The sequence below is a fragment of the Xiphophorus hellerii genome, chromosome 13, assembly GCF_003331165.1.
Source record: "Xiphophorus hellerii strain 12219 chromosome 13, Xiphophorus_hellerii-4.1, whole genome shotgun sequence".
Lineage (NCBI taxonomy): Eukaryota > Metazoa > Chordata > Actinopteri > Cyprinodontiformes > Poeciliidae > Xiphophorus > Xiphophorus hellerii.
In genome coordinates, this window is record NC_045684.1 from 14,631,180 (window position 1) to 14,655,690 (window position 24,511).

Consider the following 24,511-nt stretch of genomic DNA (forward strand, 5'->3'; position numbering starts at 1 on the left):
CTTGGGGTGCACGGCGGTGGTGAGCGGAGGTTGGCAGGAGAGTTGAGCAGAAAGGGCTGGAATCTGTTGCGTCAATGATCTAACGGCTGTTGTTTCATCTCAGAACAAGTGGGCACTGACAGTTCAGGGAGAAGGTGATTTATAGACCGCAGTCACTGTCATGGGGCATCAAACCTGCCTGGCAATCCAAGGAGGTGGAGGGGAAGTAGTTTATTTCATCACTGATTTAGTCGTTTTGTGTCTTTCTAATTCTATGTAATTGATGAAGGTAATCCAGGGGGAATTCTGAGATGTCGGAATGATTTAAAAATGCTTTTAGCAAAATTTGCTCCCATAATTGCAAAGGTTTTTTTTTTCTTTTTTTTTTTTGTGGAGTTTTATTTGTAGCTGATAATCTTCTTGCAGCAGTGATGATGAACATAAACCCATACAGACGCATAAAAAATTATGTCTCAGAAAGACAAGGAGAGCAGGTTCTCGTGCCAAAAGTAGTGCAGCAACCCACAGACCCCTCATAAAAGAGACTGATGAGACTGAAACAGCATAAAAGCTCAAGGAGGATGATGCCAAGTACACCAGACACGTCCTCGCTCCTTTTAGCATCATTTTTCAGAGCAAAATACAATATCTGCTTTCAGCACAACAAGGTGTATATTAAGGAAAGGGCACGTATTTTCAGCTAAGCCCAAAGTTATTCATATATTTGAATGAGATTTAAGATTATTTCTATTCAAGCCTATATTTTGAATAGATAAAAAAGATAACAAGCAATGAAACTTTAGGAAAAAAAATCCTACCTATTTAGAATCTCACAATTAATTTGCCAATTTTTTTCTCTGATTGGCTCGGAACTGTAATGGGCAGGTCAAATACTGCAAAAACCATTTTCCGTTTCCTATTGAATAAATGCAGAAGAACTCTAAGCATTTTCACTCTATGAAAGCATCAATACTTTTATCCACATTAAAAATCAGATAGAGGTTTTACACAAGTGGAGCTAATCTAGCAATTCATTTTCTGCTGAATTCAAAAGTACAAGCTCTGTCAAATAACTTGCAGCACATAGTTTCTCTTTTTGTGTGTTGTAGCCCCTAAAAATCAGTTGAATTTAAAAATGGCATGTCAGACTTGTGTAAAAAGAGGTAGGGGGCAGTGAGCAGACAACTACCATGTGGCTAAATACAACCAGCGAAAATCTATTTTCCTCCTGTGTTCAGTTCTCATTGAAAATACTTTTAGATGTAGAAATGGTAATGATTTACTGGCTTCAAATTGTTACTTTTAAAAATAGTTATGTCCTCTGTCAATGTCTATGTACAACAGCACATAAGCTTTGTTTTTCTCAACTTAAGCCATTTTAATGGCTTTGCTGTATTGATTCATTTCCAAAACTAAAGATGTAAATTTTTTCTAGATGTTAGTATTTGATATTTGTAATTTAAATCAGCGTTTGGTTGATAGCTTCATAGCTCCTGTACTCTTATAATTTTTTATCTTTCTCATGTTTTCAGCATAGTTTTTGGGCCTCCGTTTTATTTTAGAAACGTGTTTTAACTTTGTGAAGCACACTGATTATATCTCTGACAAATTTATTTAGATAAATTAGCTACTTGATCGTAAATAGCAGAGCAGGTTGCTAACATGCTGCACTAATGCTGCAATGTTTCTACTCTGTTTTCAATTGATTTGTTAATAATGCATTTTAAAATCGTGTTTAGACAATACTCTCAGAAAAAGCTCCCTTCATAAACTTACAGTTTTGATTTGAATGCTGTAATTGTTATTGACTATAACGGAAAGTGTATCTGACAGTGGCAGGGAGCTTCAGCATCCAATACAATCTCTTTCACCATTCACATCATTTTAAAGGGTGAACAATTATAAGCTTGTTAGGAAAAATTGATTAGCTTCATCTAAAACATAATGTGCACATCCTGCAATGCAGTTTTGCAAGGTTGGAACATGAAAACAGACAGAAAAAGTTACAGAAATCAGAAAGTGAATTTTCTCAGGGACTTTCATACAAATATTTAAAGAAACCCTAAAACTTTAATTACTACATTTTTTTTTTTAAATCAATGCAGTCAGCTTGTATCAAAATAGAATAGTTGGCTGTAGTACAGCAACCACTGTGAGGATGAGGCTGCACTGGCTGTTTTAATTTCCCCAACATAGCAGAACTGTGGAGACTGGTGGTGGATTTGTACACCAATGAGCTACAGGAAAGCCCAGAGCTGTTGTGCCATATGGTGGACCGCTCCATGTGGGTTGATGGAAAGGGGGCGGGGGAGGAGGAGGGGCGCTCTAAGGTAAGCTTTTACATGTCTGGTCAAAGAAGTTGTGGATTAAATTATGGCTGCACCAGTGCAGCTTTACAGCATGTTCGAATGTAGTCACAGCTAAAATATGCCATAAAATAGCTTTTTATCGCAATAAAATCCTCTTCATTATAGGCATTTTGCAGATCCCATCCAAATGTTTTGAGCCACTCAAGGGATGCGGAAAAAATTAAACTGATTTGACGGGTAATAAATCTTGCTGAGGACAGGCTGCTGGTCTGTGCCAGTTTGCACCGATTTGAACCATCGTCAGAGAAGTCCAAAGAGAGTGTCAGGTCCTATGAAACCACAACTGCAAGTTCTGCATTGAAAGGAGAAGCAAGAATGAACAGAATGAAGGGGAGTGTGGGGAGGAGACAGATATTGCCCGACATACTAAGCATTACCATAATTGGCTTTTCTACATGATAGGACAGAGGAAATAATAATGTCATTTTATTTACAGCCTTCTCTCCGCCCGAACACGCACACACTCATGCACACCGCACAGGTCAATGACACACACTGATCAGGCCTGTCCAAAGCCATCAGAGGTGAGTGGCAGGGAATGGAGGGACCGGTGACAAAGCGAAACGGTAGAGAGAAATAAGACTGCCACGCCGGAGCTCCCGCTTTGAAGGGCCGCTAAACGCTGTGAGGGAGCCTCGTCGGCCGCCCCGCCACAGATGCAAGCGCTCGGCACGCGGGGTAAATCAGCAGGGTGAAGGCTGCTGGAATTGGACATTAGCACTGCAAATGAGAGCCGGGATTGCCCTCTTCTCTGAGACAACATGAATAAATGAGAAAGGCTTAAAGGGGGAAAGTGTGTGTGTTTTGTGTGTGTATACAAAAGAGAAAAGAGAGGGAAAAGAAGCTGGGTTGAAGTTGTCAGGGCCACGTCACGGTCAGGTTACCCTGTTTCTTGAAATAAGGCAGATGTCCTTAATGAACATTGAGCTCAATAAACTGAAATGTGACAATTTTCAATTTGAAGGATGTAGATCAGATATTCAAGTACTTTGCACGAGTTTAAGCACATCTTAAGCATTGGCGTGCTTAAGTGAAAGAAAAAATATTTGGTGGAAGTTGTGGAACATGTCTTTCCTGTCATTATATTGCTTTATTGACATTTTCTACCTGTGATGAGCCTTAGGACTCTCGCAATATCATAACCTTGAATATAATTAGTACAGTATCAGCAGCTATTCAAAGATTTACTAAGAGAACTGATATTATGATTTCAATCATTTTATTTAAAACACAAAAGCAGTTGTTGATACTGGTGCTAGAAAATATTAGTTCCTGCGGGTGTTTGCTAATTTCTGCTGCCACTAGTCTGGTGGAGTTGAGTGGGGGAGGGGTTGTTTTTGGCCTGGGGGCTTTGCTGGGGGACTGAAGCTAAGAGAGAGTTTTGGGTAAGTTGGTGGCGCTTTGCATGACTGGGCGTTAAAGCAACTCTGAATGGCTGCCATTGCAGATTCAAGGATTCTTCAAAACATGCATGAATGAGTCAAAGCAATATTCTGTTTGAGTTGGATGAGGGAATGATGTTATAGCATAATATAAATCTTTAAAAAGTCAATACCACTCCCCTACAAATCTTAAATAAAATATAGAACTAAATTCTGCTTTAACAAGTTTTAGTTCATATGAAGTCTTTCTGTCCTGCTCTTTGGAAGGTAATGCAGATATAACACACTGATATTGGTGGGTTTGTTGTCAGTCAGTTGCTGCTCCTTCTTTTTTTTTTTTTTCTTTAACAAACATGATGCTGGTATCTTTAATACTCTCATTTTAAATTTGTGTTGCCTTAGTAAAAGTTTTATTTCCACATCAATACTGTCCTTGTTTTGTTGTTTAGTTTTTTGTTTTTTTTTACAATCAGCAATATTTCCAAGCAACTAAATTTAAAGGGAAAGTGCAGTAACTCTGGCAACTCTCAGCAAGGGCGAAGGTCTGTGCTCTGTTCCGATTCTCCAAGCAGCTAGAGAATATCACTGACACTTTCTATTTGCAACTTATTAAACAGACCTTCAACAACAGAACCGTGATGACAAAAACTTGCAGCATTTCTGAAATGGTATGTTGGTAAAACTCTGGAATACCTTGATACAGAAAACAGAACCGTGGCTGGTTCCACTTTAACAGGCAATATAACTCCATCTACAAAAACAGGCCTGACTAAATATTTTATGGTACTATATTAAAAGAAAATTAATATAATAGAGAAAATTAATATACTCATATTGACGAGGCGAGTCCAAAGAGTTACAACTGCTTAGCAAAATGTGAAAAGATTGGAATAATCTGATTTAACAGTCAGATTTTTTTTTTACAGATCAAAACTATATTGGATAGTGCTGTAGTTTAAGTCAAGGACTTGAGGATGTTTTTTATTTTACCCGATATGGTGAGAGCAAATTTGCTTTACATGAGGGATTAAAACTCTCCTCGGTACATTTCTGGGATCTCAATAAGTCACTAGTTCACTCTTTCTGGTATTTTGTTTCTACTTTTGATGGATGAAATTTTTACATGCTTTTCAAAAGCAATAGGCCCAACAGAACTCTTCCTTTGGCGAGGAATGTAGTTTTATGGAAGAAGGCGTGCTAGTTTGCATGTACATGTGTGCATATGTCACAGGGGCTGGGGGGCTAGAGGGAGGGGCTGTCCTACTGTGGTGTCACCTGTCTGCAGCAGGAAATCCTGGACTCTCTGGGCACAACAATAGTGACAGGCTCCTCTCCAGACACAGATGGCTTCGCTCTCCCCCCCCCCACCAGCCACATTGCAGCTCTGCTTGCACCTGACACACTGTGACACCTAGAATACACACAAACACGTGCAATGCGCACCCACAACTGATCGACCACACCTGTGGTGTGCTCTTAGAAACTTGAACTTGCATTGAGAAGATGTAATTATTGCTACGATTTTAGATTCTTTTGAGCAGTTAAACTTGATACCGTTTGATTTCTTTATGTCAGATGCACTGTGAGACACACACACACACACCTCACGTTCATAAGCCTAAACACATCTTTCTTTCTCTCTTTTCAGAACTTCTCTTTCGCCTATCCTCCCTGACAGCACAAAGTGGGCTTACGTTTTTGACTGACAACCACAACAGACACTTTTCTCCCCCCGTCCTTCCCCTCCAGCCTCCTGTTTTAATCCCCTCCCCATCCCGCTCTCCCTCATTCTACCCGCTTCCTCTTTTGTTCTGAGTGACGCTCGAAAGCCGCCGTGTCAGCATCTTTTCCATCTCTGATTGCCTTATTAGCCGGCGGTGGCACCCGCAGCTTTTCTGACACAGATGGTGAAGGAAGAGGAGGAGGCTCGAGCAGGGGTGAAAAGGGAAAAAAAAAAATGGCTGACTTGTGTTTGTTGTTGTTACTTTCTCCCTCTCTTCCTTCCCTCCCATCGCTTTTCTGGCTTGTTTGTGTGGACACTGACACCTTGGGCTGACACTTACATACTCCTGACACTGATGCCTGTCAGGGTAACATACAGAGGATGGCAGGAAAAAAAGTAGACTTTAATGTTGGTGTGCTGGTCGGGTGTGTGTGTGTTTGTACTGCTGTCAGGTTTCTCTCACCGTTTTGTCTTTACTCTCCCTCTTTGACTTTGCATCAATTTCAATACAGTGGGTTGCATAGTGATGAGGGAGGATGAGGCAAGTCCAAAGAGTTACAACTGCTTAGCAAAATTTGAAAAGATTGGAATAACAGATTACATTTTGAAATCAATTCTCTCAATGTGTAACAAAGGGACAATGCATGTATATGAGAGTTGCAATATTTATACACAAAGTGGTCTAAAGTGCTTTTGAGGTAAAGAGAGGAATCTAGGTAAAATGCACTAAAAACATTAAGTTAAAAGAAAGATCTTTCCTCTTAGGTTTAGTTCTTGTCCTGGGAACACTGACCGTACTATGATCAATTGAACTAGTGTTGTTCATAACTTCGGCAACATAGTTTTTGATAAGCTGCAACTGCTTAGTTTTTTTTTTTTTAGATTAGTAAAGGCACTATTACAACAATATTACTTAATTGAAGTAAAACATTAGATCATCTTCCTGCGTCCTTTTTTGGCAGGAAGCCCCTCCTTCTGGTTGGTATAGTAGTCAACTTAAAATTAAAATGAATCCTCAGTCCATAAAAACTTCTAGGTTTCTTCCCTGGATTTTTGAACCTCTTTGAGTTTAGTTGCGCACTGATCTCTAGTTTTGCTCTGTTGGAATCAAAAACGATGAATTCTGTTTTCTAATGTGAAGATGTGTCAGCAGCGCATGTAAGCAATGTTATACTCTACAACCTGAGCAAGGGGGGGACATAGAAATGTTATATTGAATGAAAGTGGTCCAAGGATGGAGCCTAGAGGAACCCACCTTGTCATCTCTGTTCAGATGTATAATGGCCAAATTTAGCAAAGTGTTTGGTGTTTTGCCAGATGAGATCCCAACTTATTAACTATTGTATAACACCAACCCATCCACTTTTAAAGTTGATCAATCAATATGTCAAACGTAGCCTAGAGATCCAGGAGCACCAAAACAAAAGCCCTATAATGCTTGAGTACATCTTTGTGAGATAAATTTCTCTAGAATATTGTGAACTTAAGAACCTTTGAAAGTGTTTGTAGCATTTTAAAATAAGTATTGCCTTTGTGTTTACATTTAACTACGTATGTGTTTGTAAAAGTACATTTGCTCTTCCAGTTTAGTGAGATCATAAAAGTACAAAAATAGAGATGTGCACAACCGGCCAAAATGATGAAATATGACATTTGCCAACAGGGCTTGTGCCGTTCCTGTTGAAGGACTCGTCTGAAGACACACAGGCATTCACCAGGTGTAGCCATCACTGTTCAGACATAGCAGCAATTATCATAGCAGACATGCACTATAATTTTGAAGAAGAAAGTGGTATTGATGGGGGTTTTCTTCCCCTTACACACAGCCAGGTGTAAGACCTAAAGCTTATTTCACAGACGTTAGAGCACCTAGCAAACATCAGGCATTATGTCCATTTTGATCATAGGATAGAGAGCTGCAAGCAGTCTGAAGCTGACAACATATCCATCACCTCACTTGAGACTGATTCTGGCACTTCAGACAAGCATTTAATGAGGGATGGGTAAAGAAACCTCGGCATTTGTAACCCTCTTCCTTTTGCCATCTGTGGATTGAGCTTCACTATGAATTTTTCATTTGGTAAAAAAAAAAATTGTAACCTAGGTCATCATAAACATATTTTAACACAGCTATATTTGTGAAATGTATAGGCATTTGCTTTTCTAAAATGATATAACTTGGCAGTCTGAGCACACAGGGAGCACAGGCAGTAACAACATGTCTTCTCATGTCCACTGGCCGTTTCCTAACATCACGCTGGGAGGACTTCCACAGCTGATGCCAAGTCGACTCCAGCCAAGCGGGGCTTGGCAAGACTGATACTGCTGGCATTTTGTTCCACTATTCCTAACTTGTTAATACATAGCATGAAGAAATTTCAGCAAATAAAGTGAAGTCAAGAACATATTATGAACAGAAAGACCTCCCAGCGATATGTTACTTTACCATTTTCATGTCTTGTGCAATTGTATAATCAAGGTTTCATATAAAAAAGTGCAACATGCCTACTTAAAATCCACAGTAAAAAACCTCATGAATCAATGACAAATTTTCTTTAAAGTAGAACAATTATGTTATTTGCTGTTTTGAATAAACAGAAGAATGTTCTTGTACTCCTTTACTCAGGAAAATGTAATAGCTAAAACATAATTTAAAAAAAATATTTTATTTATAATATTTTAGTTATAGAGAGGTCAATGTCAAGTTGTGAATCTTTGCCACTTTATTATCACAAACCTTTTTCCTTTTTAGGATTATTGCCTCCACCACCGACTCGGTGTTTTTGTCAAAAATATTAAAGTACATATATATTAGTATCTAATATCCTTATTCCCTCTTATTTGTCTTACAGCTTATGGACCAGAGGATGAGTTTAAAACAGGGAAGGCTGATGAAGAAGAGCACCTCCTGGACGATGGCCTTTCCCTCGATGGTCAAGATGCAGAATTTCTCTTTAACGACGACGAGGACCCGAGAGAGCATTATAGCTGCCAGAACTCTCCACTTAGCAATGGCACTAACCAAGATGCTGGATACGCTTCGCCACTCAGTACCACTAGTGACCAACTGGTGGACCTTAAGACCACAGCTTCCTCCTCCAGCGATCAGGAAAAACTAGAGGAAAAGCTTGGGGAAGGTACCGAGTCAATTAATGGCCTCTCTCTCCAGGACAGTCTGACAAAAATGAAAGCCGTCTATGCAAATTTGATTTCAGATGCCTCCTGGTCCAGTATTGCCCTGGATATGCTTAAAAGTAAACAAGGGAACAATTTGGCAGCTAGCAATGGTAGTGGTAGCAGCTACAAAGGCAGCAATGGGTTTCTGAATAGTCACAGTTCAAGCAACAGCCATGCGAAGAGCAGATGTAGCGATACCCCATTCACCACTCACTTAAACAGCAGCAGCACAACTGCAAAAACAGTATCAAGCAACAGCAACACTGGCATCAGCTCTGCAAGCACTGGAGGATTAGCATATGACTGGCATCAGGCAGCTTTGGCTAAAACTCTTCAGCAAAATCCGTACCAACTTCTCCCTGAGCCAAGCCTCTTCAGCACCGTGCAGCTTTACAGGCAGAACAACAAACTGTATGGGCCGGTTTTTACTGGGGCCAGCAAATTTCGGTGTAAGGACTGTAGTGCTGCCTATGACACCTTAGTTGGTCTGACTGTGCACATGAACGAGACTGGCCACTACCGCGATGACAACAAGGATCCAGAGGATGATCGAAGCAAAAAGTGGTCCAAGCCACGCAAGCGTTCTTTGTTGGAGATGGAAGGGAAAGAAGATGCCCAGAAAGTTCTTAAATGCATGTACTGTGGCCACTCTTTTGAATCCTTGCAAGATCTTAGTGTTCACATGATAAAAACAAAACACTATCAGAAAGTGCCTCTAAAAGAACCAATGCCAGCCCTTACCTCGAAACTGGTGCCCCCGACCAAAAAAAGAGCATTTCAGGACTTGATGTCTCCAAGCTCACCAGAGTCTGTGTCTTCGGGTATATTCCTAGGAGACTCTCCAAAAGACCAAAAAGCAGCTAATCCCTACGTCACTCCTAACAATCGATATGGCTACCAAAATGGTGCCAGTTATACCTGGCAGTTTGAGGCACGAAAGGCACAAATTCTCAAATGCATGGAATGTGGAAGCTCCCATGACACACTACAACAGTTGACAGCCCACATGATGGTCACAGGACACTTTTTGAAAGTTACAAATTCAGCCTCTAAAAAAGGCAAGCAGTTAGTTTTGGATCCTGTTATCGAGGAGAAAATTCAGTCAATTCCTTTGCCTCCTACTACAAAACGTCTCTCAGCACCCAATGGTAAGCCACAGCCAGACTCCCCATTGCAGCCCTGCAGCCCGGAAGAGAGAAGTGAGGAAAAGAGAGATGACGAGACAGAGGAAGAGAAGTTAGAAGTGAGAGAACCTGAGAAAAAAATTAAAGAGGAGAAAGAAGACCCTACTGACAAGCCTGAGAAGCCAGTAAAGACCCGATCTTATCAATATCTTACAGAAGAGGACTTGGAGGAAACACCTAAAGGTGGCTTAGACATATTAAAGTCTTTGGAAAATACAGTCTCAAGTGCAATCAGCAAGGCCCAAACTGGAGCACCAACATGGGGTGGATACCCCAGCATTCACGCTGCTTATCAGCTCCATGGATCCCTGAAGTCTAATTTGCCCTCTTGTGCATCAGTTCAACCTTTGTTCAGTAGTTCCAGTATGAAGGCAATGTCCTCTGACATGGGTTCTCTGATCCATTCACCAAATAGCCCCTCTCCACCTCTTAGCCATAAAAGCAATGTGCTGGCTATGGAGGAGCTGGTGGAAAAAGTGACAAGGAGTGGTTCCTCCAATGACGAAAAAGAAGAAAAACCTTGTGAGAGTAAGTGTATGTCTGCAAAGTCACCACTGCAAAATCCCAAGGCCAATGCAGAAGCTCTGTCAAAAGTAATGCAAAGCTCTACAGTTGACATTTCTATTGATCTAAAAGGTAAAGAAGAGCTACCCGAGCCCAAAACAGAAGTAAAGATCAAAACTGGGTGTGACTCACCACAAAAAACAGGTAGCAATGGCTGCAGTAGCCTCAGCATTATCACCGATCACTTGTCTGAGCAGCCTCTTATCAGCCCTCTCAGTGCTTTGCAGTCTGTCATGAACAACCACTTGGGCAAAGCTACAAAAGTTCCCAGACCCTCTGTGGACCCATTCGCAATGCTTTATAAGATGAGCAGTTATGCCCAGAGTAAGCAAGCAGAGCCTGCAAGTCAACATCGTAACGATGAATATGATCAGCCCATTGACTTAACAAAATCCAAAAGCAGCAGCAATATCAGTTCAGCTAAAGCTAGTCCTACCACACCAAACAATAGTAACACAAATAGTGTCAAAGCAGCTTTTAGAAATTTCTCATCATCATCATCATCATCATCTCCACCTCTTCGAGAAAATGCTTTGATGGATATTTCAGACATGGTTAAAAATCTCACAGGCCGTTTAACACCAAAGTCTACTACACCGTCCTCTGTCTCAGAGAAATCTGACATGGATGGCTTTACTTTTGAGGACAGCATGGAGGAGCTGTCTCCTATCCAAAGAAGGAAAGGCCGACAGTCGAACTGGAATCCCCAGCACCTCCTGATTCTTCAGGCTCAGTTTGCTTCTAGCCTTCGAGAGACGCCTGAGGGAAAGTTCATAATTAGTGACTTGGGACCCCAAGAGAGAGTCCACATTTGTAAATTCACTGGTCTCTCCATGACCACTATCTCACATTGGCTGGCCAATGTAAAATACCAGTTAAAGAGGACAGGCGGAACAAAATTTCTCAAAAATATTGATTCCGGCCAACCTCTGTTTTTGTGTAGTGACTGTGCTTCCCAGTTCAGGACTCCCTCGTCCTACATTAACCATTTGGAGTCCCACCTGGGATTCACCTTAAAGGACCTCTCCAAGGTTTCTGTAGACTTACTTGAGCAGCAGACAGTTAGCAGAATTGAGGACAAGACGTTTACATCTTCTGGACTTACTGAAGATGACTCTGGCTCAGCATATCAGTGTAAACTGTGCAACCGGACATTTGTGAGTAAACATGCAATCAAATTGCACCTTTGTAAAACACACGGAAAGTCGCCAGAGGACCATCTCATCTTTGTGAGAGAACTTGAAAAGTTAGATAAACAGTGAAATCAGTGATAATATGACATATTTCTGTTGCACTAAATCTCTTAAGTCTCAATCTGTCAACACAGATAGTGCCACAACTCTTAACACAAACATGAGGTTTTATACCTTATATTCTAATTCTAATCATTTGGTATGTTTTGAATTAAAAGCGCTTTCAGTGAAGTAGCTCAAAAACAGATTGTAAAGGTTCTGTTTTTACTTACGAAACTCTACAGATTGGTGCAACAAACATGGCACTATACAGTCATTGACTGATTGTTGCTTCATCAACGCACTGCATTTTATCTGAGCCTTTCACAGTCGTCTGTTGTTTTGAAACTGACCCATGCTCTTGTGTTCATCACTGTTTTTGAATAGTTGTTTTTGAATGACTATATTTCACCATTACTTGCATATTATTTATGAAGCTCTGCATGTTTTCATGTAAAGCATTGGCTATATTAAGTCTGGTTACATCTTATTCAGAATGACTTAACTGATGTCCCTGTTGAACAAAGTTTGGGAAGAGATACTTGGATGGTATTCTAAAAATGTTTCTGCACTTTCAGTGAGTGTGAACCAATGAAGAAAAAATTGCTGAAAAAAAAAGATCAAGTTTGGTTTTTAAGGCCCTTAATCAAACTATATTATTGTTTGCCATTATACCATAGATATATTACAAATGCCTGTTTTTCCTCAATTAAAAAATATTTTAATGTTCTCTTTTTAACATGTACAGTACTTACTAAGTAGTCCACCAATTTATCATGAAGGAGATAAGCTTGTAAAGTTAACCAAGTTGAAAATTTAATGTGTAAATAATAATAATAAAAAAATGTATGTTGGCATATCTTGCTACTTACAAGTTCAGTATTATTTGTACTGTGTGCATTTTTACAGTGTTATTTTCTAGACCAGTTCAGGGGTGTGGGTGTAAAGCTACAGAATATTGTTGGACCAAAAATGTCCTTTTTTTCAGTGAATTGTTGGTCGCTCAACGTGGTTTATATAAAATGAAGTTAACGGCATCTCATGTGATGTCCATGACTGTATATAAGCTTGAAAAAAATGTGCTCTCAAAACTCCCAGGTTTTTGTCATGACCAGTTATTCTAAATGGCATCCTTTTATTCTTAGTTGTAAAATAAACATCATGTCCTGGAACAAACTACAGTGTGCTGTGATTCTTCAAGTAATGTGACAGTCAAATAAATGGCCAAAGTCAATTGGTGGCCCACAGTCTATCATCTACCTTCATCTTACCATCTCTAACATTTTCGTCTGTCACACGAACACATTAAATTGCCTTGTTAAGGATCCATTGTTCCTCCTACACAAATGCCTAAACTATCTCCTCAATTTTGCCTCCAAAACAGTTTACTCCAGGTTTTAAACCTGTCAGTTTTTGTCGCTGATTCCACCTGTCTACTTCTCAGTTCATTCCTTGTCAATCCGCAGGATACCTTCCAAGGTGACCTTTCTAAGGTCACTTACTTGTTCCATACTGTAGCTACGAATCGCAATGTCATCTGTCAACCTGATACAATGCCACAAACACTGAATCCATCTCATCAACTTTATCTACAACACCTTTACACATCCACCTTCTTGAGAATGTGTTTCAGGACATGCCTTCTCTCGTCTCCAAGCATTCTATTAATGATTGTGATATCTTCTTACTAGGTATGAGTAAATTACCTATATCAAGGTAATTACCCAGGCTTTAAAAGGTTACATTTTCAAAACTGCTTAAATGTTCTATAATAAAATTACAGTTTAAAGTACATTCAGTAAGATGTTAGCGAATGCCAGTCTGACTTGAGCTTTTTTTTTTATCCGCTCATGTTAAAACTAAAGTTGAGTTAGGTGATATGCTTAGCTGAAATAGTACATTTTAAAAATACATTTACTTGCTGTTAACTTACCTGCTCTTCATCGATCTACGTTTTGAGCTATAAATAAAACATCCTAATTTCTTTTAAAACAAATCTGTTTGGGTAACTTGCAAAGAGCTTTAAATAACTATTCTGCTCCATAATGAGGGTGTTTGGCTACATAGATGAAGACAGGAAAAGATGCTCATGGTTTTAAAGCTAAAAACCTGCAGTGTCTTTCCCTTATTCATTTATTATTATGCTGCCCTGTAAACTGCAGAAGTACAAAACATTCTACCTTCAAACAAATGACTCTAAATTCAGCAGATTGTTGCTAAATAATTTTCTTAAGCCTTTTACGACTTAAAAATGAATATAAAATTTTGTAAAATGACCTAACATGTCAGCTGATAGTTTTACTTTTTCTGGGTGGCTGATGTAGAAATGTGCTTTTTTCACAAATATCTCTGGCTGAGAGAAAAATATTTCTAAACAGTCAGGTGTTCACAAAAAGGGTGACTTGATTTTAAACAATGACTGTAAACACACTCACCTGTCTTTGCCCTCGACAGGTAGGCTTATATCAAACAAAATGACATGAAATTAGTGTTGCAGACAACATTATTAAAACTGCAATAATCAGTTAGCTATATTACTTTATTGTTGCAATATAATAACTGATTTAGTGTAATTTTGCGTTAATATTATGATACTCGTAATAATCATACTTGCCCAACAGATGTATATTAAAAGTTTTAACATGTTGCAAAAATTGTGCCATAATAAATCCGACACTTACTTCTATTTTTAATATTTTTGATACTTTCTAGTTATAAAATTTGCATAAAATGTAAACAGCAATTATTTTTTCACTAATAGTTTAGTGTTCGAAATCCTAATGAACATTTCCTTTTTCGTATTCTTTACCTGTCTTTTCTAAAAGATCTTACTTTTCAAGTTAACGCTCGAGAGTTCAGCTCCATGGTCAATAAAGGCGGCGGCTCTGACTTTAAAAGCCAAGTGTCTCCTTTCACTAGTATGACTGGTGTGACTCTTATTCAGTTTTTAATAAGGTGATGTTTTTAAATTTAAGCTGGTGTGAGGCATTTAAAATTCAAGCATAATCCCCCATCAGAAGGAGAAGAATAGAACGTTTATTTTTTTAAAATGCCAGTTTTGACTTTATAGTAATACACAGGGCTGAGCTTTATAGTTCAGCTAGTGAGACACCTGATAAAAGAGGCCATGACATGTCTCCACTGAAGATATTTAAGTCGACATGCTCCCACCCCACGCAGCTCTTAAACACTAGCCTGAGGCATTTCTCTCAAGAAACAATGAAGTTCTAGTGCCTTGCAGCATGCTTTTTTGTGTCTGGGTGGCAAGGGAAGCTGCAGCAAACAGAACAATGTATTACTCACATACGACACGCAGAACGTTAACTCATGACAAACAGCGACTAAATAAACAGATACCTTCTAGATGAGATAGATATCTGCATAAAAACATCAAAGATTTAAAAATGACTTCCATTCACATGGATTTTTTTATGACTTCAACAAGTTGTAGCAAACTTAAATCTTCGTCAAACAACCTTTCAAACATTTTTTTATGAAAAAAATGTATATATGAAAAATGAGACCCGTTTTCTCCAACACCCCCAAATAAAATCAAACGACGTCATCGGTCACCTGTTTAATAGAGTCTTGGAACAACACCTGATTTTCAATACAAGAATTCAATAATTTATTTTTGCTAACTTCACATTTCTGTATCTGTTACAGGCAATGTCTGGCCAGTGACATTTTTTTTGTTAGAAACATGTAATTGAGTAATCCTATTATAAAGTATTGACTTAAGGTGGTTGAACACTTTTAGAATCTATTTGTAAATAAAGATTATCTCAAAATATTTTATTATTATCCCATTTCACAATTATAAGCCACTTTTTCTTGGTTCATCACTTCCAATCCCAATAAAATACATAGTTTTATGACTATAAAATGATTGAGTTTGTGAGATTCCTGATGGTTATGATCACTTTTGCAATGTGCTTAACTGTGCTTTGGCATGACCCAACGTGTTGGAAAAACAGTCAAAATGGCTCCTACTGCTACCAAACTGGGTAAAAACTGGATTTCATTTCACTGAGACAGTAAGTTATATTGGTGTACATCTAAAAAACTCTGCAAAGTCCTATACCACCAAATCAAACATCAAAGTTAATTTTAAACCTTCAAATAACAATTGACAAAAGAATTACATTTCAAGGTCTTCGTATCGATCCAGGATAGTTTTAGTAAAAGTTATAACCAATATTGCACAGTTGACCTTGCTGTGAGATTCTCATTGATAAATTATATGAGAATGGAAAGTCGCAGCTTTTAGACATTACTCCCATGCCTCTATATGTCTCTATTAAGGTTCCTCTGTGCTACACAGAATAGCAACAGCATTAGGAGCCACTGACGGACAGAGAACAGTGAAATATTTAGGCATAAATTCAACATACATTTTCACATTTCCACGGCCTTCTTTGACATTAACCACACACTAAGCAGTTTTGTAGATCCATTATTTTGCATATATTAAAAGGTTACTTGCTTTTACACAGATGAACTTCAACATAGAAGAAATATATTTATTTATTTTTTTAAATATTCTCATAATTTAGTTGTCATTGCCTCCTGGTATAGCTTATGTAAAGCACTTTGTCTTTTCTGTATGGTACATGGAAAAAACAAGCTCTATAAATACAGACTGATTTAAAGATTGACAGCATACATGTTTTAATTAACAAGCTGTAAATTACCATCTGTAAAATTACAGTACAGCACAATGTTGCAAGTTAGTGCAAACAATAATAATCCCACTTCTAAGAGAGAGATTCTCGTTGTTCTTTAGGTGATTTGTGCAAACGTGTTAAGATTTTTGGGATTGACAAAGAAAATCTGTTTTTGAGAAAATAAAAAAAAAAAATGTTGGAAATTAGGAAAATAACTCTTTAATGCTGTTTTTATTCAATTTGGAATGGAATCTGCCTAAATTGCTTAATTACAGCTTTACAAAATTAAAAATACCACAACTAGCCGACATTTGATGAATCCTGTGCCATACTATTGATCTGATTGCTTTATATTCAAGTGTATTTCAGATGCTGCAGTGTCTTTAGCAGAACAACTCTTGCACTGTCTCCACATCTGCATCAAGTCACTGCACATTTATTAGTATGTTGCAAATAAATAGCATAGGCATGTTGCTTCATATGCGAGCTCTGAAACAAGCCATCTTGTCACAACAGACAAAACAGCTCCACGTACGGCGGCATAAGACAGTCAGTCTTTTGTTTGTTCTTGCATGACTCTTGTTTGTGTTAAAAAAATAAATAAATAACCAAAATAAATTGGCTTCGTGTCATCAGCGTTACGAGACGCACAGAGACTTACAAGACAGCGGCACAAATCTGATGTTAAAACAAAAGGCTGTTTATGACAAGAGGCGTCACGGCGCAGCCTGTTATCCATTTATAATAATCAACGTGGAGGGTTTGGGGTTACGGTAAGCTGTCCTGGTACTGAGTACAAACATCTGTACATCCATGAAGAACGTGTCAGAGGGGAGCTCATGTTGGTGTAGACAGTACACTGATGTCGACAGCAGGGATTCAGTGAGTTAACCTCTTCCTTTCCTGCTGCTTTTAGGAGCAACGTTCTGCTGATTATGTTGTTGAACAAACATGCACAATTCAAGGAAGAGAAAAAATTCCTGTGGGAATAAGCAGCTAGTGGAGTCATGTAGTAATTGTTTTATTGTAGAACTAGACGATGTGAAAAAAAAATAGATTTGATGCAAATAAAGTTTTTGTGTTGAGATTTTTGCAAAGCTTTGACCTGCTTGTTCTGATTTTGTTTAAAGGGCAGTGTTATGTATTTTTAAGGCATATATTGCTAGAAAATAAAGTAATTATTACTTTTAGTTTTAAAATGTAAAACTTAAAAGAAATTTGATGCTATGAAACTTGTCTTTGTTCTCCTGTTTATGAAACTCCGCCTTCAACACATCATCACAATGCATTTCTGTTAAGTCGTTTACAGTCCTGCTAAGGAGCGCTGGACTGAGAAATAGTTCATCTGATGAACTCATCAGACTGGCAGCTCCATAAGGTGATGCTAATTGCTGCTGGCTAGTCTGAAGGAGGTGTGCACTGTGAAGCGGAAGCTCAGCTTGGAACTGGCGCTCAAAGGTGGGACTTCGTGGAAATGGAAATACACCGCTCTTTGTATGAGTTGGGGTTTATTCGTCCCTGAATGGCTGCCACAGGAGATTGAAGAATTTCTCAAACATGCATGAAAGAATCAAAGCAACACTCCAGGTACGCTGGGATGAGGGGATAGCATTATAACATAAGGCTCAAAAAATGTGATTTTACATGACAGACACATTTAAACTGCAATTTGTCTATGAGAGCATAAAAATGAAACTGTGGCCTAAAGTTTGCCAGGGAGACAAAGACGAAGACCAGGGCCTCTTCAGTAATGCTATTTGGACAAAATGGACTAAAATATAATTATTTGGACACCAGAACGTAGCATCTGTTTGGTATAAAGCAGTGGTGTCCAGGGGCTGGTATCCTGCATGTTTTAGTCCCCTCCCTGGTGGTAGTAACGACCTCCACAGCATATCAATGTTCTGCAGCCGCCTGCTAACGAGCCGTCATTTGATCCAGGTGTGTTGAACCAAGGAGCGAACTAAACATATAGGATACCAGGCCTCAAGGACCGAGGTTGGACACCTCTGGCATAAAGCTTAACATCCTAGAAATCCACCATGAAAGCCACAGTGTAGCAAAGGTGAGTACTTATGAGCTAAAAGTAATCACTAAATTATTGTTTTGCTTTCTGAAAGCAAAACTAAAGTCATATGATTCTTAAGTGGTGAATTTTCTGGTGGAGCAGAGACTAAGTTGTTTTCCCTAATTTTATCTTTTGTCATAAGAGTTTTTATCTCTAAAACACATAAACATTAAGAAAGTTTGTACTAGTTTAAATATCGTAAAACTGACCGATTAAAACTTTAAAGACGGAAGAGATTTATTTTAATAACTATATGTGAAGCTTAACAAGATTTGCGTCGTGTTCAAATTATGTTGTTGTCTAGTTAAGAATTTGACTTATTGCACATTTTTGCACATATTTCCAACCATTAAACAGCACAGTTGTGGTAACTGCCTTTGGCATTTAATCTAAAACCCTTACCTTGGTCTTGCAGTCCTCTTTCCAGTTTCTTGTGGTCCATTCTCTTGAAACGCTCTTGTTGTCGTACATGTTAAAATGTTTCACCTCCTGTGTAAAAATCTAACTTATCATTTCATCACAAATGAACACGTACAGAAGTTGAGGTGTCGATCAGAGCAGAAATAAATCTACCTGAGGTGTCAGACTAATTTCTTCCTGCTGCACTCATCCTGACAGTGAGGCAATGTAGCACCTCAAGTTATAGCTTTAAAAAAAAAAAGAAGAACTCAGTGGCAGTTTTCAAGAGAAGCTGAAGGCTTAAAACCGCCCGAGACGTCTCATCATGGACAGAGGGTTGAGAATCCGATTGCTTGTTGACACGTTCGTCCCTGTTGAGATCTGCGAGCAGTCAAAGGCGTCTTGTAAAGTGTTGTGTTACCTGTCAGGAGAAGAGCCTTGTTTCCGAAGATACAGACGCCATAATTCATCAGGCCAAGGCGGAAGTGCTTGAAGAATGGAGAAGTGACAAAGTGGATTCTTTTGAGAATAATGACGGCTGCCTTCGTTCTGAATGAATGGGGCGCCTTTTAGGATCTATCAAAGTCTTCTTCCTGGCCCACGGGTGCGAGGTGCTGCACATCACAGTTCTGTTAAACTATCTTTTTAAAAAATTGAGATGTTTACAGCGAGTCTCAAAAGTGTCCACACTTCGGTGAACATGCTGGGTTTCTCTGATATGGAATGAGTGTATCATTTTCAAAATTTGTCTTATGTAAAATTGACATTCTGTAAAATTTTACAGATTAGCTTCATGCTTTTATGACTTATTGCAAATAATCAACTGCTTTTAATATTACCCTCAGATCATCTTCTCATTGTAGATTCCCAACCTTTTTCCTCTGGAGGTTTACCAGCAGTGAAGACCAAGAGTCCATTTTTGCGGTTATTAACATAAAACTATAATGTTTTTTGTTTAAATGGCGGCACTTTGCACTTTTGTGATCAAGCTGGGTAGTGGCACGCATATGCTGCGTTGTGCAGCTGTGTTTTTGACTATGCTCTTTCAAGGGACTCTTGTGCTCAACGTGAAACACACATGCATGTCTAAACGGGGTCTTCTGTCTCCCTTTCATTTTTGTCCATTGAAACACAACAATTTTACCGATACCATCTTGTTGTTTCAAACCCCAAGAAATTGGAATTTATCATAAAAGACAAATCATCAGAAACACGATTGGAGACATTTAAAAGCATGTTAGCTATTATATTTACCGTTTGACTCCTGCAATGCCTTTTAAGGCTGAGAAGAAGTTATGTTATATAGGATTGGAAATAATTTTACACCTTTTGTTGTCCTTTCTTTTGAGAGATGCCTGTATCATTTCCAATCAGAAACAATTTTTTGGCTGAATAAAAGCAACTTTTATTTGAAATGTAGCTTGAGTGTGCGAAATCTTTGACTTGGATGTCTGGCAGCCTCAACAAAAATGATTTATTTATATATTTATTTATTTTTTGAATGGCCAGGTCAGATGCAAGTCCAGAAGTGAATCTTACAAGATGTTGTTTTGACCTGGAACATTTAAATTACTTTTATTAGGCAGAGTGGGCAAATGATGATGAAATTGTATTAAATAAGTCTAACTATGCAACCAGATTATTTTTTACGCTTTCTTCTTGACGAGTAAGTTGATTTTTTTTTTTCAGTTTTATTGTAAAGAATATATCATGTTATGCAATTCATGATGGTCTAATTAACTTGAAAGTCTTTTATTATCTTTATTTAAACCACAAAGGCTTGTTTGCAACTTCTAAATGCCAGTATGCGTCTGTGAAGAGACTTCATGTCCTCAGTGTTTGGACATGTGCTATTTAGCACCTCAGAAAAAGGAAAAAGGTTACAGTCTCAGCGCTGTGGTTCCTCCCTCAAATTCCTCATTATTCTGAACTATTTCTGGGGTTTTTTTCTTCTTTTTCCTAGTTGCCTGGTTTGAATGTCAAATGTCGTATTTATTTCATCCGGCGCTGGCTCGAGGAACTACTGTCATGTGGTTGGGATTCAGACTCTCGGACAGTGTGACGAGTCTCATTCACATTCTGTCCAAACCTGACATCATTTGCATGAGAATAAGCCCAAACTCTGCAAACGTGACACGTCCCAGACAGGGGATCACAACTTGGCTGTCATATTAGGCCGGTAAATTCAGGTGACATGGATCCTGTGTCCTCATCTGGGCCAACCTGACAGTGGTTCATGTTCCCCACTGTCTTTTTGTGCAGGGCTTTGTGAGTGAGCTGGAAGGGGGGGGGGTTGCTTTTAATCAGCATGACGAAACCTGCCACCCCCCTGCACACACATGCATACAGGAGAGTGGGCATACGCTGAGGGGGCAGTGGGCTGGCCGTTATGCCATCATTAGTCCAAACCTACACGGCAAGCTTCTGACACATGTCGAAGGAGCTTCATTCGACCTACAGAAGGCGCATACACATTATGCAAAGGCAGCAGTGTCTATGAGCAGCGCGACTGTCACTGCTTGAAGAACTGAGAGAGTAGGAGCAGGAGGACTGGGGGTAAGAGAGAGGGGAGGAACAGGAGCGAGACAAGCTGCAAATCAATAAGAGAAACAGAGGAAGTCATGATTACCTGAATAAATATATTAGTCTGTGAAGGAAGACGGAGAAAAACGAGTTCATTACGAAGCTTTTTTTTTTTTTTGCTCTACACTCAAATCGAGGGCTTTGATGTTCCGGTTTTCAGGAGACCACAGTGTTTCTTCTTCACCTGTGCCTTCTGGCATTTTAATGACTTACTCTGAGTTGGACTTGGTTCAGTTTAGACACTGTGGGGGAATGTGTCATTACTGATCAAGTTCTGCAGTGCTGTCATGGCAGTGTGGTGGACTACATCCTTCCTACCTGCTTAGACCACTAAAGGCCTCACAGTGTGTGAGTTATTTGAAGTTTGAGTTCTGGATTTTAGTCTTTGGTAGATCTGCAAAGATAGATTGTACAGTCTAAATGTGGTCAGTTTCATAGTGTATACAGGTCTTCTTATACATGCCACTAGTTAATGCATGTTAATCACAGTGTTCATGTCATTCACTTTCTCGCTTTACCCTGCACTGTGTCATGTTTGGAGGATTTTCTTCTCATTTTGACTAAAAGGATTTGAAGCTTGTTAAATAAGCTAAAAATAATTATAATTTTTAATCTTACATTTTTGCTAGTTTCATATACATATAGTTTTTTAGTTTAAATATTCATACAGATATTTAAAATATCTTTCCACTGCCATCAATTTATTTTAAAAAAAGGGTAAACAGGGTCCAGAACTCCGTAAATTTCAGTCTTTACCATCATTTTGGAATTTATATAAGAGGAACTAATAACTCACTTTGAGTCCAAAGTGATGGGTGAAGTCATTTTTGCAAGTTCAAGGAGGAAATCCTGCTTTCATTGCCCACGTCAATACGATGATGTAGCACCAGACACTGCCAGTCCTTTGTCACTTGGGAACTGCAATCTTTCTCTGTCAGTTGCCAGGAATAAGGACTGAGATTCAGTTTTTCCAATAAAGCTAAATGCACATGGTCCAGTAGCTTATGAATATGAATATACTTATAAATAGACAAGATGAGGAGGCGGATGAATGTTGGCCTGTCACTTTTGTCTTGCCTAACATCTCCACTGAGGATGAGCCATGTCCTGGATCTGTTAACACAACCGGCTCCCTTGGAAAAGCCAGAAGAGGCTAACCCTGTTTTCGTCTTTTGCTACTCAGTTAAGGGCACCGCAGCACGATGTATTAGTGTTTTATTTTTTCCAGCCCCAAAATTAAGCCACTATCATTAGGATGAGTTTGACATCTCATTAATTAACAGTTATCCAACAATCATGATCACAGTAGGAGTGAGAGTGACAGAGGAATGACAGGAGGGCGGTGGAGGAGCCGTGAGACGGAGACAAGTGTGGACTTTGTGCAAAACTGCATTAATATGATGAGTTAGTTAAATGAGCCAAACACACCCAAACAGCTGTTTTCACAGAAAGGGGCAACTGTATCTGAGTAGATCTAATCTGAGACCATTAGCAGTCAACTATAGAGATGTTTATCACGTTACATAAGGCCTAATGCTGCTAAAAGCACAGCACTGTTGGACAAATTAGTACAGTACATACGCATTCTTGGATTAAAAGATTTCCCATTTACAGTGCTGTGAAGAAATATTTGCCCTTCTCAAATTTTCTCTGTTTTTGCTTTATTGCCACAATTACATTTTTCAGATCATCATAGATATTCCGATATCTGGCATAAGGATATGCCGATATGAAATGATGATAGAGAAAAAAAAAATTCAAACCAACCTGGTCTGATATGAAAAAGTAATTTTCCTCACACCTAGTTACTGATGGTGCCACTCTTGGGTGCTGCAGCCAATATCAAGTTTTTATAATTGCTAATAAGTCTTTTTATCCTGTGGAGTGACTTATGTCCAATGTCATTTGCAGAATTGGATCCATCCATCCATTCATCAATCATAAATGTCACTTTGAGTATGAACAAACTGCTTAAGGTAAGGTCACTGCATGTCAAGTAAGTTTGAACATTGGTTTAGGGATTCTTTCATAGATGCTGCCCAGGTTTTTTGTTTTTTTTTTACCAAAGCTGGATCATGAACACTGATCTTAACTGAGCCAAATAACACCTGAAGGGCTTTAAATTTATGCCCTGGGTTGGGTTTTTTGGGGGGGGATTTTTGCGACCTTCTCGCTAAGCCATGAACGTACTTTTAGAATAATTTTGGTAGGCAGGCCTCTCTAGTAAACCTTCATATCAGCTGTGTGTTTCTCCATCTAGGATATTGGTTTTCACTGTGGTTCTCTGGTGTTCCAAACCTTTAAAAATTCCTTTGACTCTGTGTTTCATCTGTTCTTGATTTTTGTTGCGGTTCAGGGCACAATGTGTTCCTTTGGACATTTTAAACCTCTATTAAATGTTAAAAAGGTTCTATCAAAGTGAATTCCTGATTCTACATGTCAAACAGTTGCTATTGTGGTGTAGCTATTGAAATTGAACACAGCTTTCCAAGGAAATTTGTTAATTTTTGATTTAATAAGAGGGCATATCTATTTTTAAATTTGTCTAGTATGTTTGTGTGGCTTTCCCCCCCTCTCAGTATGTGAAATAATTTAAAGGTTATTTTTTGTGTTACTTTGTATTTAAAAAAAAATTATTTGTTTAACCTTAAACATTTATCTCTGAAAAATAAACTAAAACAGAAGAGTGCTCCTACTTCTTTTTCCTACTTCACTGATGTAATCATGTGAACATAATTGGGAACCTGTAATGGAATTTACTTCAAATGTGCATCCAACAAAAGTAAACTTAATCTTATTTTATCTCATGTTTATTCAAAAACAGAAACCTCCATGGTAAATTAATATGTACTAGTCACAATAACAGCCAAAAGACACATAATACCACGTTAAAGTGGGCTTCAAGAAGCAGTCTGCTACTTTGTAGGCACACCGGTAGTAAGACTACTTAAATAAGAGGAATGTTATTTTAGTTTCCACATCGGAACAAGCTAGTTTTTCAATCTTGTAAGGGAGGCAAAGTGTAATAGCCTTCTATCAGCCAGTTGATTGGCAGTGTACAGCAATGTGTGGGGAAGGGTCAATGCTGCATTACTCCATGCTCCATAAAGTCATAAATCACTCCGGCACTTTGCCTTGCTTCTTATTGAAATGACCTTAAACTGTAAGTATGATGGTATGATGG

The 24,511-nt window shown here is 38.7% G+C and overlaps 1 protein-coding gene across 2 annotated transcripts in view; it reads left to right on the forward strand.

Annotated features, from left to right (window-relative positions):
* LOC116731444 (teashirt homolog 1-like) overlaps positions 1 to 12,786 on the forward strand; it is a 36,208-nt gene extending 23,422 nt beyond the window's left edge. For both annotated transcript variants that reach the window (XM_032581183.1, XM_032581182.1), the window contains one exon: positions 8,306 to 12,786. In XM_032581183.1, coding sequence (XP_032437074.1) covers positions 8,306 to 11,640 — 3,335 coding nt within the window. In that variant the 3' untranslated portion in view covers positions 11,641 to 12,786. The remainder of the gene's footprint in view (positions 1 to 8,305) is intronic.
* The last annotated feature ends 11,725 nt before the right edge of the window (positions 12,787 to 24,511 follow it).